This window comes from Pipistrellus kuhlii, unplaced genomic scaffold (assembly GCF_014108245.1).
Source record: "Pipistrellus kuhlii isolate mPipKuh1 unplaced genomic scaffold, mPipKuh1.p scaffold_m20_p_3, whole genome shotgun sequence".
NCBI lineage: Eukaryota > Metazoa > Chordata > Mammalia > Chiroptera > Vespertilionidae > Pipistrellus > Pipistrellus kuhlii.
In genome coordinates this window covers 14,185,712-14,206,684 of record NW_023425529.1, presented here as the reverse complement: position 1 = coordinate 14,206,684, position 20,973 = coordinate 14,185,712, and the positions used below count along the sequence as shown (strand labels likewise).

At 39.6% G+C, this 20,973-nt stretch overlaps 1 protein-coding gene and 1 pseudogene across 5 annotated transcripts in view; both read right to left on the bottom strand.

Annotated features, from left to right (window-relative positions):
• The window catches only part of NTN4 (netrin 4), a 107,554-nt gene that overhangs the window by 59,093 nt on the left and 27,488 nt on the right, over positions 1-20,973 (bottom strand). For all 5 annotated transcript variants that reach the window (XM_045587645.1, XM_036458708.1, XM_036458709.1 and 2 more), the window contains one exon: positions 3,755-4,033. In XM_045587645.1, the coding sequence (XP_045443601.1) occupies positions 3,755-4,033 (279 nt within the window). The remainder of the gene's footprint in view (positions 1-3,754; positions 4,034-20,973) is intronic.
• On the bottom strand, positions 10-2,325 carry LOC118728404 (annotated as a pseudogene).

The following is a 20,973-nucleotide window of genomic DNA, read 5'->3' as shown; positions in this document are numbered from 1 at the left end:
ATTGAATCTCACAGTAGCAGAAGCTGAAGACAAGAAGGTTGTCTCTGTTCCTTTCACCAGGGAAATCACTTGGCATCCTGGTAAATGAGCTAGGTAGCTCAGTTGTCTGAGGTGACCCCTGACAGAGATGTGGCTGACCTTTGTCATGTAGATGGAGAACTCCTTGGTCAGCCACTCCATCTCTTCAGCCTTTATCTCTCTGAAACAAAACATGCCAGTCTGGTCATGAATGTGCTGCCAATGGTGGGAGAAGTCCTCCTTCTTGAGGTTGGAGACAAGCTGAGTTCACAGGCCAATGATAAGGTTGGTCATGACTTAAACTTGCAACCACTGTTTTTGAAAATCCAAGGTAGTCAGAATGGTTGAGGCAATCTGGGTCCTACTGAGAGGAGGGTTGGAACACATTGGGTGGATCAGTATCTCCAACTGTAATTTAACTCTTTGGGCTTGATCAGCATCTTTGCAGACTTCTACGAAGGCTGCCACATACTCACTATAAGCCCATGTCCTTGGCATAGGATTGGCAGAGAGAAACATTAATGTTCTCTTTGATGGCATCCTTGTTACCATTACACGTGGCAAATCCTTGGCAGGTCATGTCAAAAAACATAGAGATTCTTTTTCCTCACTACTGTTGCTTTTCCTTCCATTTCTCAAGATGGAGTGCCCACTCTCATATGATTGTAGGCACAGGTATGCAGGAGAATGCTTTGCTGTGACATTTTTTGAAATGCCCTTTTGAGAGCCTGTGAAATCAAAGCCACAAGTCTTGGAATCATAGTATTGATAGCCAATACAATGTCCCTGAAAGTGCATGAGTAATTTCCCCCAGGATGGTTTGGGCAGAAATATGTCTCAGCTGAACTTAAAAACCCTTTGCAGATATCTGGCTCCAATCCTTAAGACACATTTCTGAAAACAATCTGCATAGTGACATATTGGCCATTTTTCAAGATTGTGCTATTCTTTTCCAAGGCTAGTTCTGCAGATGCCTTGCAAACTCCAACCTTTTCAGCAACATACAGGTATTCTTTGTCCAGGTTTTTTGCAGCAATCTGGACATTAGGGTACATATACAGCTTTCCATTATCATCCTGGTAGGCATCGCCTTCCAGACTCATCTTCTTGATGTTGGTGTCTCTCTTATAGGCTTCTGTGACCCCTAGGATGGGATCTGTGGCCCTCATCTCCACATGAGCCTACCAAGAATTGGCTGTGGCAGAGGCAAGACAACAAGGTCTCGGTGGGAGGTGGCAGTGACCCGAGACAGGATGCAGCTGGAATGTATCAGAATTATGGTGGGCTGTAAGAGAGCAGGGGGTAATGACAGGATGGAACAGAGAGCCAGCAGGCACAGACACAGGGGTGTGGGCTCATGGTGACAGTTTTCTTTCTGGCAGAAGATTGTATATAATAGTTGTATTTTAAAATTTTTGCAAAAGTCTCTGATAACTCTGCATAATTATCCCCTGTTAAATTTAACAGAATTAATAGAATTTATTTTCTTTTTAAGTCAGAAAGTCAGTTTTTTATTTCTAAAGCTCTGGAATATATTGTTTGCTGGTGGTCACCTGCTACACTTCTATTAATTTGTTCAGGTCAGGCCAAAGAGGTGCACTGGGGTGGCTCTGCTGGGACTGATATCTTCTTGCTTCAGTTCAACTACAATGCCCAGATCTTAAGGCTGGGGCCCATGATAGCACAGAGACAATAGTGGTTGGGGCTGAAGCACAGGGTGATGATGATGTCCCCAGTGTCTAGCATATGGAGGTGCTTGCCTTTGTTGAGATCCCACAGCATGGCCTGGCCACCCTGCTTCCTGAAGCATAAAGGGATCCATCTGGAGAGACAGTCACAGTGTTTAGCGAGCCCTGGTGACTGATGTGGTTTGTCTTCAGCTTGCAGTTTTGGCAGATTCCATCCTTGCCCAGCTTTTCCCAGCCACAGAAGGCAATAATGGGATTGCTTTTCTTGGATGAGAAGCAGACACAAGATACCCACTGCAAGTGGTTCTCATCCTGGACAGTGTATTTGCACAGGTCCACAGAATATAATAAAATGTCTAGAATTTTTTCTTTAGCCTTGGAAAATGTTATCTCTTGAAAGTTTACATTCAGAGGATTTACAAAAAAAAAAAAAAAAGAAAGAAAGAAAGAAAGAAAGAAAGAAAGAAAGAAAGAAAGAAAGAAAGAAGCTATTGCTTTTAAATGCATATGCGTGGGAGTTTTGTAAGGCTCTTGAAAACAAATTTAGTTTGGTTGATCAGAGCCATTCAGGTTGTCTCATGGGTCATTCTCTTCAGAGATATGGCCTACTCTGGGCCATGTCATGGGAACTGTTTGTATCTATCCCTTTGCTCAGGACTCTACCCTGAAGTGATCATTTAAGGCTTGGATTATAGGAGACTGCTGAGGAAACAAAGGGCAGCATCTTAGTCAATTCAGGCTGCTATACCATAAACTGAGTAGCTTATACACAATAGAAATTTATTTCTCACAGTTCTGTAGGCTGAATGCCTAAGGTCAGGGTGCCAGCATGGTCAGGTCCTGTTGAGGATCTCTTCCTGGTAGCAAACTGCCAACTTCTCACTATGTCCTCACATGGCAAAGGTAGAGCTAGCTAGCCATCTGGCCTCTTCCTAAAGGACACCTACCCCATTTATGAGGACTCTAATCTCATGAACTAATTACCTCCGAAAGATCTTAGCTCCACATACCATCCCGTTGGATTAGGGTTTCAACATATGAATTTTGGAAGGATACAAATATTCACTCACTGTAGCCTATAGCCTCTCCTTTCACTAATTAACTTAAATATAACGGCAGAAATTTCTAGCACTCTATCTCATACAAACTATGGAGAGTAGGTTGACATGTCTCTAGAATATCTGGGTTTTTTTTCTATTTGAATCATATACAACTCAATTAACTTAGATATAATGAATTACCTAATCCTGTATTGAAGCTATATTAGTTCAAAGATCTATTAGTGTCTAGAAACTAGTAAGTTGGAGAAGGTGAGGTGAGAACAAATAACAAATAATTTTTCATTATCTCTCTATTCCTATATTGCTATCATACAAACACCTTCTGAAGGCCTACTTCTGGCTCAAGCAATGCACTCGGTCCTGAGGACACAAAGATCACAGTCTCTGTCCTCAGGGAGTTCAAGATCTCCTAGGAGATGAGGAGTGGTAAAAGTTCAGAAGAAAGCACAGGAGATGTATGAACCTAGAGGAAAGAGAGTTTAACTCTGCCTAGGGAGAGAGGGGGTCAGGCCACTCTTCACAGAGGAAAACTATTATTCATTCTATTGGCTGAACAGCAAAAGATACCAGGCTTTAAACAGAGGTTCTTATTTTTTCCACTATAAAAATCTATTCAACAATGGTCCCCATTTATTGTCAAAGCTGGCTTCTGTGTGATAATGCCACCAATATGATTATGCCAACCTCTCCTACTGCTCACCTTACACTTTATATCTGAAGGTCATGTACTAAAAACTGGCATGGATGCTTTCCAAGGAATCTTGTTATCATGCTTGACTATTTATAATTCTAAAATTGAAGATTAAAAAACAAGTTAATAGGCACTTTACAGGACAGATATGGAGTTGGAGAAGTGAATCAGCAGAGGAAGAAACAAGAAGCACTATGCAAACACACACCAGCTCTCAGGGAACTTAGACTACCTGTGCCCAAAGCTGAAGGTAACTTATGATTTGTTTTTCACTGGTGAGAACTTGTGTTACATACCACGTGGAATACTCCTGGGGCCTTGACAGGTCTGAAGCCATCAACAGGTACACATTGATCAGCATGGCCATTACAGAAGCAGCTGCCCTTGACGATGAAATCATAGATCGCATAATGTGTAAAATGTTGAGGCTTTGCATTCAGGTCATTTCTCTGACAGGGACAAAACTGTTGTTTTAGCAGCTGCACACGAAGGTTGGTGATCTTCAGCTGCTCCTGCGCTTTGGCACTATAAGGGTTCTCCATGTCAAATGGTGGTGTCAAAGCTCTGAAAATAACCTGTAAAGAAAAAGAAAATACCATGAGTATATAAGACTGTGCAGACCCCGGGTTGTTTGCTCATAGCATTCTCATTTGATTTATACCTTGTGTTATCTGTAAGTGATACAATCACAAGAAGTTTTTTTTTTTTTATCACACCTGGGGAAGAGCTCTTTCTTATTCCAAGAAAGAGCTGTGCTGCCTGTTTGGATGCAGAAGTATAAACGGAGTAGCCAGCAGAGAACTGACTCTTGAGGTGAAGGAAACCATGCAAAGATCTCAGGGGAAGAGCATTCCAGGCAGAAGGAACAGCATGTTTAAAGGCCTTGACATGGAATCAGACGTGGCTTATTCAAGGAGGAACAACAAGGCCAGTGTGACTAGAGCCCAGAGGACAAGAGGATGGTGTCAGGAGAGGACAGAGGTGATGTGTGGCATACCCTGAATGCAGCCCCTTGAAGGCCATGGCAGAGTTATTGTAGTGGAAGCCACTACAAACCTATAGGCAGAAAAGTGATTATGATTTGGTTTACATCTTTTAAAAAAGATAACTCTTGCCTGTGTGAGGAGAATTCTATATAATAAAAGCATAATATGCAAATTGACTGAATGGTGGAATGGTGCAGGGTGCAGGGCCAGCGAGCAGGCAGTGCCAGGCCAGCCAAGGCACATGCCAGCAGACAGAGGGAGGGGCCGGCAATCGGATGCCGGTGATGGCAACCAGCAGCAGCTGCGGAGGGGCAATGGGGTGGGGTGGGGCCGGCTGCTCACTCTCTGGCTGGCACCATCCCCTGATCAGCCTGCTGGCTCTACCTCCCACAGAGGGAGGCCAAACTTTGGCTTAGGGGGAGCGGGCCAAAGCCATCAGTCAGACATCCCCTGAGGGCTCCTGGACTGTGAGAGGATGCAAGCTGGGCTGAGGGACACCCCCCACCAGTGCACAAATTTTCATATACCAGGCCTCTAGTGTATTATAAAGATTGAAGAACAGAAGCAGGAAGACCAGTTAGAAAGCATTGCAAAATCACGATCCAAAATGACATTTCTAAATGAGATATAACCCTTTCAAAGACTAGTTCGTTATTAATTGGGGTCCCTATTGCTACCAATATTCTTTGTTCTCTTTTAGTGTATCTGCCTTCCAAACTTGTGACACATACAATTGTTTGAGGGTAGTTTGATTTCTGAAATTAATCAAAAGTCACATAAACCCAGATGTGGTGAATAACGTTACTGATCAAATTATTTAATGGCACTTTTGATTAAATGCAAGTCTAATTAAATAATGAGACTGTTTTTATTATGTAGGTTATAAATGGAATCTAAAGGCAATTTAAAACTTTAGTTCTGAGGAGAAAACCAGAGGGCGGAAGGCATGCCGCTATTATTAAAAAGTAGGGTTTAGATAAACTCCCAATTTGAAAGAAAGTATCTAAAAGTAACTTTCCAGAAAAAAACTTATCTAGGAAAAGATTTGGACATAAAAATTTCATTTTAAAAACCAGTTTTAGCCCTAGCTGGTTTGGCTCGGTGGATAGAGTGTCCACTCACAGACTGAAGGGTCCCGGTTTTATTCCGATCAAGGGCATATACCTCAATTGCAAGCTCAATCCCTTACATATGCCAGAGGCCACCAATCAATGTGCCTCTCTCACATCGATGTTTCTCTTTGTCTCCCTTCCACTCCCTCTAAAAATCAGTGGAAAAATATCCTCAGGTGAGGATTAACAAAAACAACAACAACATAAATAGAAACCAGTTTTAGACTAAGTATGAAAAGGTAAGAACCAACTATGTAGGATCACATCTCCAGATCTATTGATACAGAGTATCCTCAGTGAAATATAACCTTGGGGGAGAGGGGTATGATAATTCAATGGACATTGGCCTTCTACAGCCAATTCTCCATCCAGCAGCTAGAGCAATTCTCTGTAAACTGAAGTTGGATCACAATATTTCCTTGCTTAAATCCATTGCCACACAGATATTTCTCAATAAAATGTATAGTTCTTATAATGGCCCTACCTTATTTTTGTTCTTGCTGTTATTACTGCCTGACACATTAGCTTTGTAGTTGTTTAATGATTTACGGTCTTCCCAGTTTTGGATAGAAACTTCTAGAAAGGAGTCATTGATGTACCCCAGAACAATGTCTGGCACAAACTAGGTATTCAGTACATTTTTTGTAAGTTAATTGATTAATTATAACATAACTATAGCACTGTACTTGGCATTCAAGTAATAGGTGAGAATTCCAAATAACTTAACTTCCTTTTATAGTCTCAAACAGATTGACATACTAAATTAACGTTATAGCACCTGAAGGCGAGAGGCAAGAAGTTGTATTATAAACAGTTATAAATAACTACATAATTAACCAGTATCTACATTTCTAGCTATTACACTTAGTAAGTATACTTTCAACTCAAACAATATTCTGCCCCATTTATTCACATGTAAAGTGGTGGAAAGCAATATATTATGGAATAAAATTTTCCAACAATATGTCCCTTATTTGAAAATCAATATAGAAGTAACTTCTCTCTCTTTTAACAATAGCCTAAACCAGAACATGATTTTGTATTTTGAATCATTAAAAAAATTTTTAAAAACATGGAATCCATCATGAGTTTTATATGGGATTTGTTTTCACTATGACATCCCAATTACTGGCATTCTGTTAGACGTTCATGAAAAACACTTGTTTTAAATACGACAAATGATGTGACTACCGCCTAATTTACCAATTACAGTAATGCAAGGACATGGAAGAGGGTAACCAGTGCTAACCAAATAAGTATCCCATTGAAAAGTCTAAGGAGTATTTCTCTAAATTGTCGCCCACCTTTCTTTCTTCTGAACATTGGTGACAACTGTTTGCTCTCTCTGTTCCTGTCACATAGTCACCCTTGACATTTACCCTGTTCCCCACAGCTCCCTTCCCCTCCCCCGCTTCCCCCTGAAAGCTGTTCACATGCAAGGCTAGAGGAAGATCTGTCAAGGTTTGTAGGAACTTAGAAGCTCTTTTGCTTCCTGAACCCAGACTGGAAGCTGAATGGCAGCTCTGTGCTTGGTGTGCATGACACCACAGTTGGCACGCTGATATCAGCAGGGAAGGGACAGCATGACCCCTGAGGCTGCATGCTGGAAAGGAGACAGCAGAGTGCCACAGACACAAAAGTGAACGGGAATTTAAACCATGAAATCTTTTCTCCAGAAAGGAGACGCCTTAATCTGATACCCTGGGAAATGGATCTATCCTGCATCAGGAAACAAAGAGTGGGCCAATCCAGATGCTTCAAACTTCTGGCAGGTCGCCCTTTGGGTCCCACCCAGTTTTTCTTCAAACATCCCCAGAAGAAGCCTGCATGGCACAACTAAAATGGAATAAGAAGAAAAAAAAAAATGTAGAAACACTCCAAATAATGTCAGCCTCTTCTATTTTTGTTCCCATCAGAAACAGGCTGTATTTATGGATTCACCACTGTTCCTCTCTCATTGCTTCTGAAGATACACTTATAACAAGACATAGTTAAAAAGTCAGAGGGGGAGTAGGATCAAGCCTACTTTGATGTTTCCAGTGTGTTAATGCTATTGGCCTGCACTTCATGATCTTATTATTTAAGAAATTTGATTATGCTTTAGTGATTAATACTATACTCATTACAGAAAAATCTGTCACTGAAAAATGTAAAAGACAATAGGAATCTACAATGAGATCCAACCCAAAGACATCCTAGGATATCAACTGAATTATATTTTTTCATCTAGACTTCTTCATGTATACACAAAGAATCTATACTAATAAAAGGGTAATATGCTAATTAGACCAGGAGACCTTCTGGACGCCCTTCTGGATAAAGCCATGGTGTCAGGGCCGAGGCAGAGGCAGTTAGTGGCAATGAGGCCAAGAGGGGAGGGCAGTTGGGGGCAAGCAGATCGGGGGGGGGGGGGGGGAAGGGGGAGAGCAGTTTGGGGCAAGCAGGCTGGCCGGGAGGGGGGCAGGGGGCAGTTGGGGGCGATCAGGCCAGAGAAGAGGTAGTGGCAGTTAGGGGTGATCAGGCCAGAGGGGGGGGGCAATTGGGGTAATCAGGTCAGCAGGCAGAGTGGTTGGGGGTGATCAGGCAGGCAGGCAGGTCAGTGGTTAGGAGCCAGTGGTCCCAGATAATGAGAGGGATGTCCAATTGCTATGTTAGGCGCAATCCCACTTGGATCGGGCCTAAACCAGCAGTTGGACATCTCCCAAGGAGTCTCAGATTGGAGAGGATGCAGGCTGGGCTGAGGGACAACCCTCCCCTCCCCCCCACCATGCACAAATTTCATTCACCGGGCCACTAGTCTACACTAATAAAAGAGAAGCATGCAAATTAACCATCACTCTGCTATACAAAGCCACGCCCTCCAGCCAATCAAGAGTGATTATGCAAATCAACCCAACCAAGATGGTGGCTGGCCATGAAGCTGGAGCAAGCAGGAGGCTTGGATTCACTGGCCACTAGTCCTATCTAATAAAATAGAAACATGCAAATTGACCATACCTCTGCTATGCCACCAGCCAATCAGGAGTGAGTATGCAAATCAACCCAACCAAGATGGCTTGGCCACAGAGCTTGGGTTGCCCCAGCAATGGAGGAAGCCAAGTTCCCACCTGCCCTGTCTTGCCCTAGTCTCCACTCAAGGCTACAAAGTATTAATTATAGAAGATAAATTCCAGATTCCTGCTTCCAGCCTATGTTTGGTTCGCTGGGGGGCGTGGCTTGCCTGCAAAACAACACAGGTCCCTTGCCCAGGCCACCCTACACCCCAAGGGAAGCCCCACCCTGATCCGGGAAACCTTTCAGGGCAAACCAGCCGGCCCCCACCCGTGCACCAGGCCTCTATCCTACCTAATAAAAGAATAATATGCAAATTGGCTGTCACTCCAACACACAGATGGATGCCCCCATGTGGACACAAGATGGCTGCCACAAGATGGCCAACAGGGGAGGGCAGTTGGGAGGGACCAGGTCTGAAAGGGAGGGCAGTTGGGGTGGACCAGGCCTGCAGGACAGGACAGTTAGGGGTGACCAGGCCTGCAGGGGAGGGCAGTTGTGGGGAGACCAGGCCTGCAGTGGAAGGCAGATGGAAATGACCAGACCGGCAGGGGAGGGTAGTTGGGGCAATCGGGCTGGCAGGGGAGGAAGTTAGGCATCAATCAGGCTGGCAGGAGAGTGATTAGGGGGTGATTAGGCTGGAAGGCAGAAGCAGTTAGGGGCAATCAGAAAGGCAGGCAGGCAAGCAGTTGGGAACAGGCAGTCCTGGATTTGAGAAGGCTTGTCCAACTGCCCATTGGTGGAGGGGGTCCCAGATTGGAGAGGGTGCAGGCTAGCTGAAGGACACACACACACACACACACACACACACACACACTGCACAAATTTTGTGCAAAGGACCTCTAGTATAATATAAACAGCTTTGGTTCTAGCCAGTTTGGCTCAGTGGATGGAGTGTCAATCCTCAGACTGAAGTGTCCCAGGTTTGATTTTGGTCAAGGGCATATACCTCGGTTGCAGATTCAATCCCCAGCTCCAGTTGGGGTGCTTGTGGAAGGCAAACAATCAATGTGTCTCTCTCACATCAATGTTTCTCTTTTTCTGTCTCTCCCTCTCCCTTCCACTCTCTCTAAAAACCAATGGAAAATATATCCTAAGGTGAAGATTTTTAAAAAAGTAAAAAGAAACAGCTTTTTTTCAATTTAACAATCCCAATCAATAAAAATAACTCTAACTCTATATTGGCGGTTCTCAAAGTGAGCCCTTCACTCCCTGCTCCTCATCCCCACCAATGGCATCAGTATCAACCTGGCAACTTGTTAGAAATGCAAATTCTTGGGCCCTATAGCAAGCTGACTGAAGCAGAGACTCTGGAAGTATGGCCCAGCAACCTGTGTTTTCCACAAGCCTTCCTAGTGATTCCGATGCCTCATAAAGTTTGAGAAACACTGCTACATTATTTAAAAACCTGGTTAGAATTCCACTGTGTGGCTATGACATAATTTAATGAACCAGACTGCTGTGTTAGGCATCTAGGTTGTTTCCAACTTCTCAGTATAACCAATGACAATCTTGGGGCTAAAAAGTGGAAGCTTTTGTATTGAAGATAATTTCCAAATGTGAAATCAATGGGTAAAGGAAATGGGTAATTTTAAAACGTATTTGAGCTTCTGAAGGAGCCCTTTCCTAACTAATCTTTGGAATCTTCACATTTCTGGACTTGCCTCACATCTCTAAACCTGGACTTCCTTCAAAATTTGCCTAAAGATTTAGATTCTTGACTTATCTGCCATTTCTTATGCCCTAGTATAACAAAGAGATCCTTAAAAGTTCTGAGCAGGTTGGAATCACTTGTATGTTAATAGGTCTTTTCTAGTACACCTACAAAAACTCTCAATAATACTGAAAATTAGTAAAAAGAGCATTCTATATGTCTTGTTTATACTATGAGATGAAAATGTCAAGAATATTAATAGTGTGAACAGATTTAAGTAGAGTAAATATTAGCTATATAATAGTCAAGGAATTCATATAGTATCAAACTCATACCTTACATATTAGTCCATACCTGAAATTTTATTGCCTATGTTGAATCATAATAATTCAAAAAACTTATCACATTTTTAGGAACGTCTCTTTAGATGCTAACTTGAGGACTATTTCAGGTCCAAGTTGATTACCCATCTGTGGACTCCCATGGCATCTGTTCTTTCCATGATGGTACTTTTATAAGAGTACGTTGTTATTGCCTATGTTCTAGTCTGTATCCCACATTTGACTCAATCAGTAGGCAGGAATCTTGTTTGTCTGGTTAACAGCTGTGTCCCCCAGCATGTCTCACAATTTGTGGCATATTGTAGCATTTCATAATTATGTTGAATGAATAAATGAACTCTCTCTCTAAATAGCATTTTTAAAAAGGAGAAGCCAAATATGGAATAGAGTTTAGAAAAATAAATAGAGCAAGATGTTTTACCATACTCTTGATGAGAAACATGTGAACACATACACATATGTATAAATACCTATGTAAAATATATAATTTCAAATGGCTTTATGGATTCTTTTTCTTTAATAGCACACAAGATTTTTCATATTCTTATGAAAACAGGTCAGGGAGGGAAGAGCAAGCACCCAAACACATATAAAAGATCTTTTCTATGGTTTCTGGTCTATTTCTTTTAATACACCCAAAACAGGAGCTTCAGGATCATAACTACAATTGTTCTTTAGTGGTTTTTGAAATCATAGAAATCTGCCGAAACTGGTTTGGCTCAGTGGATAGAGCGTCGGTCTGCGGACTGAAAGGTCCCAGGTTTGAGTCCGGTCAAGGGCATGTACATTGGTTGCGGGCACATTCCCAGTGAGGGGTTTGCAAGAGGCAGCTGGTCGATGTTTCTCATCGACATTTCTAGCTCTCTATCCTTCTCCCTTCCTCTCTGTAAAAAATCAATTATATATATTGGTTTATATAAAAAATCCTAGATATCTTCATGTTCTCAAAAACAAACAAATAAACAAACAAAAAACAGCTTTTGATTTCAATGGCTTTCTTATTGTTTTTAATTTAATTTTTGCTTTTATTTTTATTTATTATTTACTTTCTTCTGCTTACTTTGGGTTTAGTTTTCTTTTCTTTTGCTAGTTTTTTAAAATGGAACCATAGATGTTTGACTTTTTTTTCTCTGTAAGTGCTTATTTAGTTGCCTCCCATAAATTTTGATGTTGTGTTTTCATTTTTCATTTAGTTCAAAATGATTCTAATTTCCCTTTTGATTTCTTCTTTAACACATGGGTTATTCAAAAGTATGCTATTTAATTTCAAAATATTTGGGGATATTCCCAGATACCTACCTGTTATTGTTTTTTAATTTAATTCATTTGAGGTGAGAGAGAACAGATCTTGTATGCTTTGAATTTTTTACATTTATTGGTACTAGTTTTATAGACATTTTGATAAATGCTTCTTGTACCACTGAAAAGCTTGTATGTTCTACTGTTGTTGGTAGAGTATTATATAAATGTTAATTAAATCGAGTTGGTTGACATTCTGTTCAAATCTGCATTCTTACTGATTTTCTGTACTTATTCTATAAAATATAGACAGAAAGGTGTTGAAATGTTCAAATATGATTATCAATTTACATACTTTTTGCAGTTTTTGCTTTATGTATTTTGAAGCCTTGTTATTAGGTACATAAACATTTAAGATGGTTATATACTCTTGATGAATTGGCTCTTTTATCACCATGAAATGTCCCTCTTCATCCCTGGTAATATTCTTTGATTTGAAATCTACTTTATGTGGATAATAATATAGCCATTATAAAAACTTATCTTTTTATTATTGTTAGCATGGCATATCTATTAGCATTCTTTTACTTTTAATTTAGTTATGTTTTTACATTTAAATTAAATTTCTTATAGGCAGCATAGTTAAGTTTTTAAAAATATTTTTATCCACTTTAATTGGAGTATTTAGACTTTTTACACTTACTGTAATTGTTGATGTGGTTGTGTTTAAATCTACCATCTGGCTATTTGTTTTATATTCTACTAGAGGTCCAGTGCATGAATTTGTGCACTTGGGGGGTATCCCTCAGCCCAGCCTGTGCCCTCTTGAAGTTTGGGAGCCCTGAGGGGATGTCCAGCTGACATCTTAATTAAAAATAAATTTTAGTAAGCCATCAGTCAAGAGTGGGCCTAAGCTGTCAGTCAGACATCCTTAGCATTGCTGCTGAGGTGGGAGAGGCTCCTGCCACCACCGCTGCACTTCTGGCTGAGCCCAGCTTCTGGCTGAGCAGCACTCCCCCTGTGAGAGCACACTGACCACCAGGGAGCAGCTCATGCGTTGAGCAGAATTGGGCCAAAACAAGCTCTCCTACATTCCCTGAGGGGTCCCGGATTGAGAGAGGGTGCAAACCAGACCAAGAACCCCACTACTGCACCATTGGGGTAAGAGAGGGACCCCAAGAGGGCTCCAGGATGTGTTCGGCCTGTCTTGCTCAGTCCCGATTGGTTGGACTCCAGAAGCAAGCTAGCCTACTGGTCAGAGTGTCTGCCCCCTGGTGGTCAGTGTACATCATAGCAACTGGTCGACTCTGCCCCCCCCTCCTCCCCCTCCCCGCCCCCAGTGGTTGGTGCACATCAGCAAGCGGTTGAGTGGCCTTAGTATATCACTAGCATATTACGCTTTGATTGAATGGCTGACCAGATGACTGGACACTTAGCATATTAGAGTTTTGTTATATGGGATTATATTTTTCTTCTGTTGGAGCGAATATTTTAAGGTCCCTTTTATTTCCTTTTTTGTTTATTAGTTTAACTCTTTTTTGAAAATAGCAGTTGCTTTGGGGTTTATAATATACACCTTTAACTTACATAGTCTATCTTTAGGTAATATTTACCACTTCACTTACCATATTTTTCGGACCATAATACGCACCGGACCATAAGACGCACCAGTTTTTAGAGAAGGGAAATGAAGAAAAAAAGATTCTGAAACAAATAGTGTCCTAAAATATTTTATGTGCATTAAAACCCAACATCACAGTCATAAACACATGTAATCAACCCTGTAAAGTAAACAGCAGCATTTAGAACCATTTTAGAGCCGGGCAAGCACACAGAGACCACACAGAGCTGGGCAAGTAAAAAAACTTTTTTTTTAAAGTATATGTGTAGGCTATATTTGGACCATAAGATGCAGGGACTTTTTCCCCCCACTTCTGGGGGGGAAAAAGTGCGTCTTATGGTCCGAAAAATACGGTATAAGAAACTTACAACAGAATTCTTCTGTTTCCTCCTCTCAGCCTTTGCACTACTATTTTCATGCGTTTGACTACTACATATATTATAAACCACATTATTTTTGTCCTGAAAAGTCAATTATCTTTTAGAGAAGTTTTTAAAGTAAGAAAAAAAATTATGTCTTTACCTATTTTCCCTTTTTGATGATACTCATTTCTTTTTGTAGGTCCAGATATCCATCTGACATCTGGACCTACACATTTTTCTTTGCCTGAATGACTTCTCTTAATATTTCCTGTAATGCAGGACTACTGGTAATGAACTTCTTACCCCCATGTGTTTGCAAAAGTATTTATGTCATCTTCATTTTTGAAAAATATTTTTGCTAGGTAAAGAATTGACAATATTTTTTTCTGTCAGTACTTTCAGGATTCTGCTCCATTGTCTGATAGCTTGCATTGTTCTTGTGATAAAACTGCCAGCTTTACATTGTTCTTCTAGAGACTGTGTTAGTTCTTTTCCCTCTGGCTGTTTATAAGATTTTCTTTTTATTATTGGTGTTAAACAATCTGATTATAATGTGCCTCGGGGTAGTTTTTTTTTTTGTTTATTGTTTTTAAGGTTGGTTGAACTTCTTGGATCTGTGGATTTATTTTTTTTAATTTATTTATTTTTTTAAAATATATTTTATTGATTTTATACAGAGAGGATGGGAGAGAGATAGAGAGTTAGAAACATCGATGAGAGAGAGTCATCGATCAGCTGCCTCTTGCACACCCCCTACTGGGGATATGCCCACAACCAAGGTACATGCCCTTGACCGGAATCGAACCCGGGACCCTTCAGTCCCCAAGCCGACGCTCTATCCATTGAGCCAAACCGGTCCCAGCTGGATCTGTGGATTTATAGTTATAATCAAGTTTAAAATGATTTTTCAGCTATTTCTTTTTTTCCATTAGCAAAACTTATTTATTTTTAATTAAATTTATTGGGGTAACATTGGTTGATGGGATTGTATAGGTTTCAAATGTACATTTCTAGTATATAAAATCTGTATATTGCACCATGTGCCCACCACCCCATCAAATCATCTTCCATCACTATATATTAGGCCTCCCTCCAACCTCTAACACCTTATTATTCCTTTCTCTCTGGTAACCAACACACTATTGTCTTTGACCATGAGTTTCAGTGTTACATCCTACATATGAGTGAAGTCATGTGTTTCTTAACTTTTTCTGACTGACTTATTTCACTTAGCATAATATTCTCAAGGTCCATCATGTTGTCACAAGTTCAGACATTATTTCTTTTTTTCTTTTTTCTGTCCCACTCTTCTCACTCCTTTCCTTTGTGGACTCTCACTACACAGATATTAATTGCTTGAAGTTTTCCACAGCTATGAGATTTATTTATTTAAATATTGATTTATCTATATTTCTCTTTTTCCCCATTTCATATTGGATCATTTATATTGCTATGTATTGAACTTCACAAATCATCTCCCTTATAGTATATTATCTACCAATACCACTCAATGTAGTTTTCATCTCAATATTGCATTTTCCAACAGTAGAAGTTCAGTTTGGATTTTTGCCATATTTTCCATGCTATGCTTAATGTGGTGAATCTTTCTTCTACATTCTTGAATACAGAAACAATTATAGTAGCTGTTTTAATGTCCTTGATTCTATCTAATTCTATCATTTGTGATATATTAAAAAAAAATCTTTTTATTGATTTCAGAGAGGAAGGGAGAGTGAGAGAGAGAGAAAAAAACATCAATGATGAGAGAGAATCACTGATCAGCTGCTTTCTGCACATCCCCTATTGGGGATCGAGCCCACAATTCAGGCATGTGCCCTTGGCTAGACTCGAACTTAGGACCCTTCAGTTCACAGGCTGATTGCTCTATCCACTGAGCCATTCCAGCCAGGGCCATTTATGTTATTTCTAAATCTGTTTCTATTGATTTATTTTTCTACTCATTATGGATTGTATTTTCCTGCTTTTTCATAGTTTGGTTAACAGCAAAATATTGTGAATTTTATCTTCTTGGGTGCTGGATATTTTTGTATTCTTGAGGTTTTTTCTGAGATGCAGTTATGTTTCTTAAAAATAGCTTAATCCGCTGAGACCGGTTTGCCTCAATGGGTAGAGCGTCGGCTTGGGGACTCAAAGGTCCCGGGTTCGATTCCGGTCGGGGGCATGTGCCTTGGTTGTGGGCATATCCCCGGTGGGGGGTGTGCAAGAGGCAGCTGATCGATGACTCTCATTGATGTTTCTAACTCTATCTCTCTTCCTTCCTCTCTGTACAAAATCAATAAAATAATTGATATTAAAAAAAAAATAGCTTAATCCTTTTGAAGTCTCCTTTAAAGTTTTGCTAGTTAGGACCAATGCATCCTTTGGTATAGGGCTAATTCTGTTCTTTTACTGAGTCAATACCCTTCTAATTACTTTATTGATACATTATGAAGTTAAATTACAAGGGTTTCCACTCTTGTCCGCGTCCTAAGTGATCTCTGAAAATTCGTTCCCTTTGTTCTTTCTCTGCCCCTCAATACATAACAACACTTATGTATTGATCGGTACTCAGCTGAAAACTAAATCTCTGGAAATCTCTCCTAAGCAACTCTCTCCTCTCTGGTACTCTGCCCTGCAAATTCTAGCCAGACTCTCAGCTGCTTAATTCAGAAAATCCACTAGGCTTCTCCTTAATTCCTACTCCCTGCACCCTAGCCTGGAAATTCTCTCTAGGAAGTGAGCTGAGGCAATCATAGGGCTCACTTCACTTACTTCTCTCTCAGGGATCACTGTCATCTGCTGCTAACATCTAATACCCAAAAACAGTTGTTTCATATATTTTGTCCAATTTTGAGTTGTTTCAGGCAGCAGGACTAGTCTGGTTCTTGTTACTGCATGTTGGCTGAGAGGCTGAGAGCTGAAGTTTACAAAACTAACTCAGCTTAACTTTTATGAAATACAATTTATAAAACTACAAAGTGGAAGTTTTATAATAAATTTAGTTGTGTGGATACATTTAATAGATAAAAAGTCTTGAAAACAAGTGAGTTTTCTTATTGGGCACATCAAAGAAATATGAAAAATAATTTAAATTATAAGCATTTAAACTTTATAAGTTTATTAAATAATTCTTTATTATTGATTTCAGAGAGTTATAGATCACTGGCCTCCTGCATGCCCCCTACTGAGGATAAAGCCTGTAACCCGGGCATGTGCCTTAACTGGGAATCGAACTATGACCTCCTGATTCATAGGTCAATGCTAACCACTATACAAAACTGGCTGGGATCAATAATTCTTTTTTTAGTAATTTATATCTTTTAATAGATAAGTGAACCCTCACTATAATTCTATAATTTATTATATATCTATTATAATTTATTTATTTATTTCATGCTTTGATGCATCTTTGTGTTTCCATCTAAAACCTTGTCTTATAGATTCTCAAAAATACCATACTGAAGGAGTGAATTAATATAGAATCATGGTAAGATGGGTTTATTTTAATTTTATGATATAATAATAATGTAAATATAACACAATTTTGTTTATATGTTGTCCATTTTGTTCTAAAGAGAATATACTAGATACATAGTATTTCATAATAAAATTTTATCTTACAAAAAATCTTAGTTGTATGCTAATCTTATAATATACCCCACATGACTAATAAAATTTTACTTCTTAGAATAAATGGATAAATATTTATTAGTATTAAAAGACTCTGAGTGCCAAATTTGAACAGTTATATGATTAATTTATTTCAACTGTAAGAATGACAAATCATTTAGAGAGGAATACCTGGAATTTTTGCCTAATATCTATAATAATAAAAGCATAATATGTTAATTAGATGTCATTCCTGACGTCCTTCTGCTGGTATTGTGAGGGAAGCCCAGGTCCCGGGTGCCAGAGGGAAGCCAGTGCCAGCTGGTGGGGAAAGGAAGGCCTACTCTTGCACGAATTTCATACATCGTGCAAGCCTCTAGTAATCTAATAAAAAGGTAAATCACCTCATAATAAAAACTACTTCTACATAAGAAAAATAGTGCTGAAACCAGTTTGGCTCAGTGGATCGAGCATTGGCCTGTGGACTGAAAGGTCCCAGGTTCGATTCCAGTCAAGGGCCGTACCTTGGTTGTGGGTGCATCCCCAGTGGGGGATGTGCAGGAGGCTGTTGATCAATGTTTCTCTCCCATCGATGTTTCTAACTCTCTATCCCATTCCCTTCCTCTCTATGAAAAAATCAATAAAATATATTGAAAAAAAGAAAGAAAAATAGTTACATTTCTTCCCTACTCTATTTAAGCCTGATTAGAATAACATCTAGATCAAGAAACATTTCCAAATGTATTATAAAGACATTATTTATTTTCTGTGGTTGTTTACTAGTTGTTTACAAACAGCATCTGGTTAATTCAATGAAAGTTTGTTACTACACATCAATAATTGTTCATTGTTAAGTTGGTGACACACCTAAGACCTAAATGCAGAAACTGATATTTTTTTCTTCATTTCTACTGTTGAAGCTATCCCCAAACTGAAAACTCACCTATTTTTATGTTCCTAGAAGGTACTGGGATCCACACTTTAGTTTTATACTGTCACCTCACTAACAAGGAAGGTTTTATGTCAATTAACGTCTGAAGCCAGTTACTGGCACATTTAAGTTAAGTTTTAGGTATGGGAGATGAAAAGCTCAAAGAGCATAGATTTCTTAAGTGACAACAGGTATCGTAATATTAATATGTTCTGGAAACAGGCTTTCTGCTTCCCTGGATAGGTAACCTTTTGGAAAGTATGCAAAGTTCCAGGCTTTAAAAGGGTTTCAGTGAGTGGGAGTTCTGGTTTCACGGAGAAGATTGGACAAGGAGAAGATAGCATAAGTGACAGGTGGGCATCTGCGGGAAAGCAGCTGGTTGGTTTAATTTTAGAACATTTGTCCTTGACTGTGTCACTTTAAGTGGAGCACCTACTTGTCTTAGAGAAGTGTGTCTGTCTTTTGGGCAGCACCAAAATCCTTTTGCTTACACTCTGGAGCATTAGGCACCCTGCTTCATCAGATAGTCCACCTTTTAAAGGGGGAGAGTCTTATCTCCTCAACTAGTCCTTCTAAGATAGGACAATATAACCTAATAACGCTCTCAATGGAGCAAGCCGAGGAATGCAGTGCACTCAAGTGACTTACTTGTACGATAATAACCTCGATTTGTAAGTACACAAAAGCCTCTTTGCATGTTTCAAGGGCATATTTACAGTTTTAAAGTGATGAAAAGGCAGCTTCTTAAATATCTTCAGTGGGGTGGGCAATAACAAAACTGCAAGGAGGAATGAGAAACAAGATAGAAGACCAAAATAAAAATTAGGATGGGGGCTAAAAATAAATTTTAAAAATCCTCCAATACATTTGGAATCCTAGCTTTCCTTTGCCCTCAATACTTGCAACTCTATAGGATTTGAGTGTCAGAAGAGTCCTTAGCAATCGTTGACCTTGTCAGGCAAGAGGAAACTGAGGCACAGAGCTTAAAGTGACCTGCCAAAAGTCAACCAACAGGTTTGTGACAGATAAAACTAGAATCCAGTTTCCTGATCTCCAATGAAATAATTTTTCCACTGTATCCAATTTTATACATGTTTTGCAGTTAGCCACTCCTGGAATAAAGTTAAATTTAAAATGTAGGATCAAAGAAAATACTATCTATTATTTATCCCACCTCCACTTGTCAACCTAATAATGGATAGAACTAACTGTGCCACCTTTATCCTGTTAATGGATGTGACTAATTGTACCCTTGATAAAAGTAATGATACCTGGTTGGTTTACAAAAATGCAATGAAGGTTTTTTTGTGTTTGTTTTTTGTTTGTTTTTTAAGTATCAGATGTAGGAATGCCTTGAAAATCGATATTCTTTATAAATAAAATTGGTTTGTGAATAACTTTTACTGGGGACTTGCCTTGTTTTTGCCAATCTCCCATCTTGGGACTGAGCTCTATCAGTCAATGTAGCCCAGTGGCTAGGAGCCAGATGTTAATTGTCTACCAGGGCAACTTCCCAATATGGATCACCTCTGTTTCTTATCACCATGCTGGGTACACAGTTTGGATCATTGATACATTTGGTTTGCTTGACCTCTGTTGGAAATTACATACATTATCTCTCTGCTATCACTGCCCATTCCTTCCAACTCTTGCTCCTTCTCTTTGTACTGAACTTTATTCTGTTCCTGGAAAGCTCCATTGTCTCTCTCCTTTTCTGGCCTTTGCCAATGCTATTCCCACTGCCTGGAATACTTTATACACCTTGTTGCTGTGCCCACCCACTGCTCCACCCCTTTATTTGGCCAAATCAATCTATCTTTTAGGTGTTATCTTACATGTTCTTTCATTCAGAAAGCTTTCTTCACCATTCCTCTACAATGTTAGCTTAGATGAGATGTTATTCTTATGTGCTACTTCGAGCACCTCTTATTTCCTCCAGACCTAGAACTTACCATGTCTATTTTAATTGCTTATGTTCCTCTCTACACTGTGAACACCATGAGGGCAGAGAGCCTGGCCTGCTTGCCTACTTGTGTATAGCGAATTCTTCGCACATATAGGAAAAAAACACATTAAAAAAAGAATAAATACATATTTATTGGAAGGTCATATTCATGCTTAATGATTTCCAATTTCACAAATTGTTTTTTTCTTTGACTTCATTCTTACAGTAAACCTGTGGTATGGTTTTATTCTCTCCCATTTTTCAGCTATAGAAACTCTGAAAAGATGTTAAGTGACTTGTCTAAGGTCACCTAGCTAGTAAGTAGCAGAGCTAGTATTTGAACCCAGATTACTGGAGTCCAACTTCAGTGTTATTATCATTACATCATAGCTAACCTTGTTTGGTTATAGACTAATTAAAGTCTTATGCATGTCTTCAGGGGAATTAAATGATCATAACTTCTTTTCAGGAGAATAAATCTAGCAAAGAAGAGGCTGAACCGTGGTGTAGGCAGTGGGGATAGAGTGGACAGAAGAGTCATTTGTGAGAGGCAAAAAAATGAATATCAAAACAAAAACTAAGAACAAAGGGCTAAGTTTTAGGAGGCACTCATGGTTAGAGATCAGAAGGAAGCAAATGAGCCAGAAATAATGCCAAAAAAGAA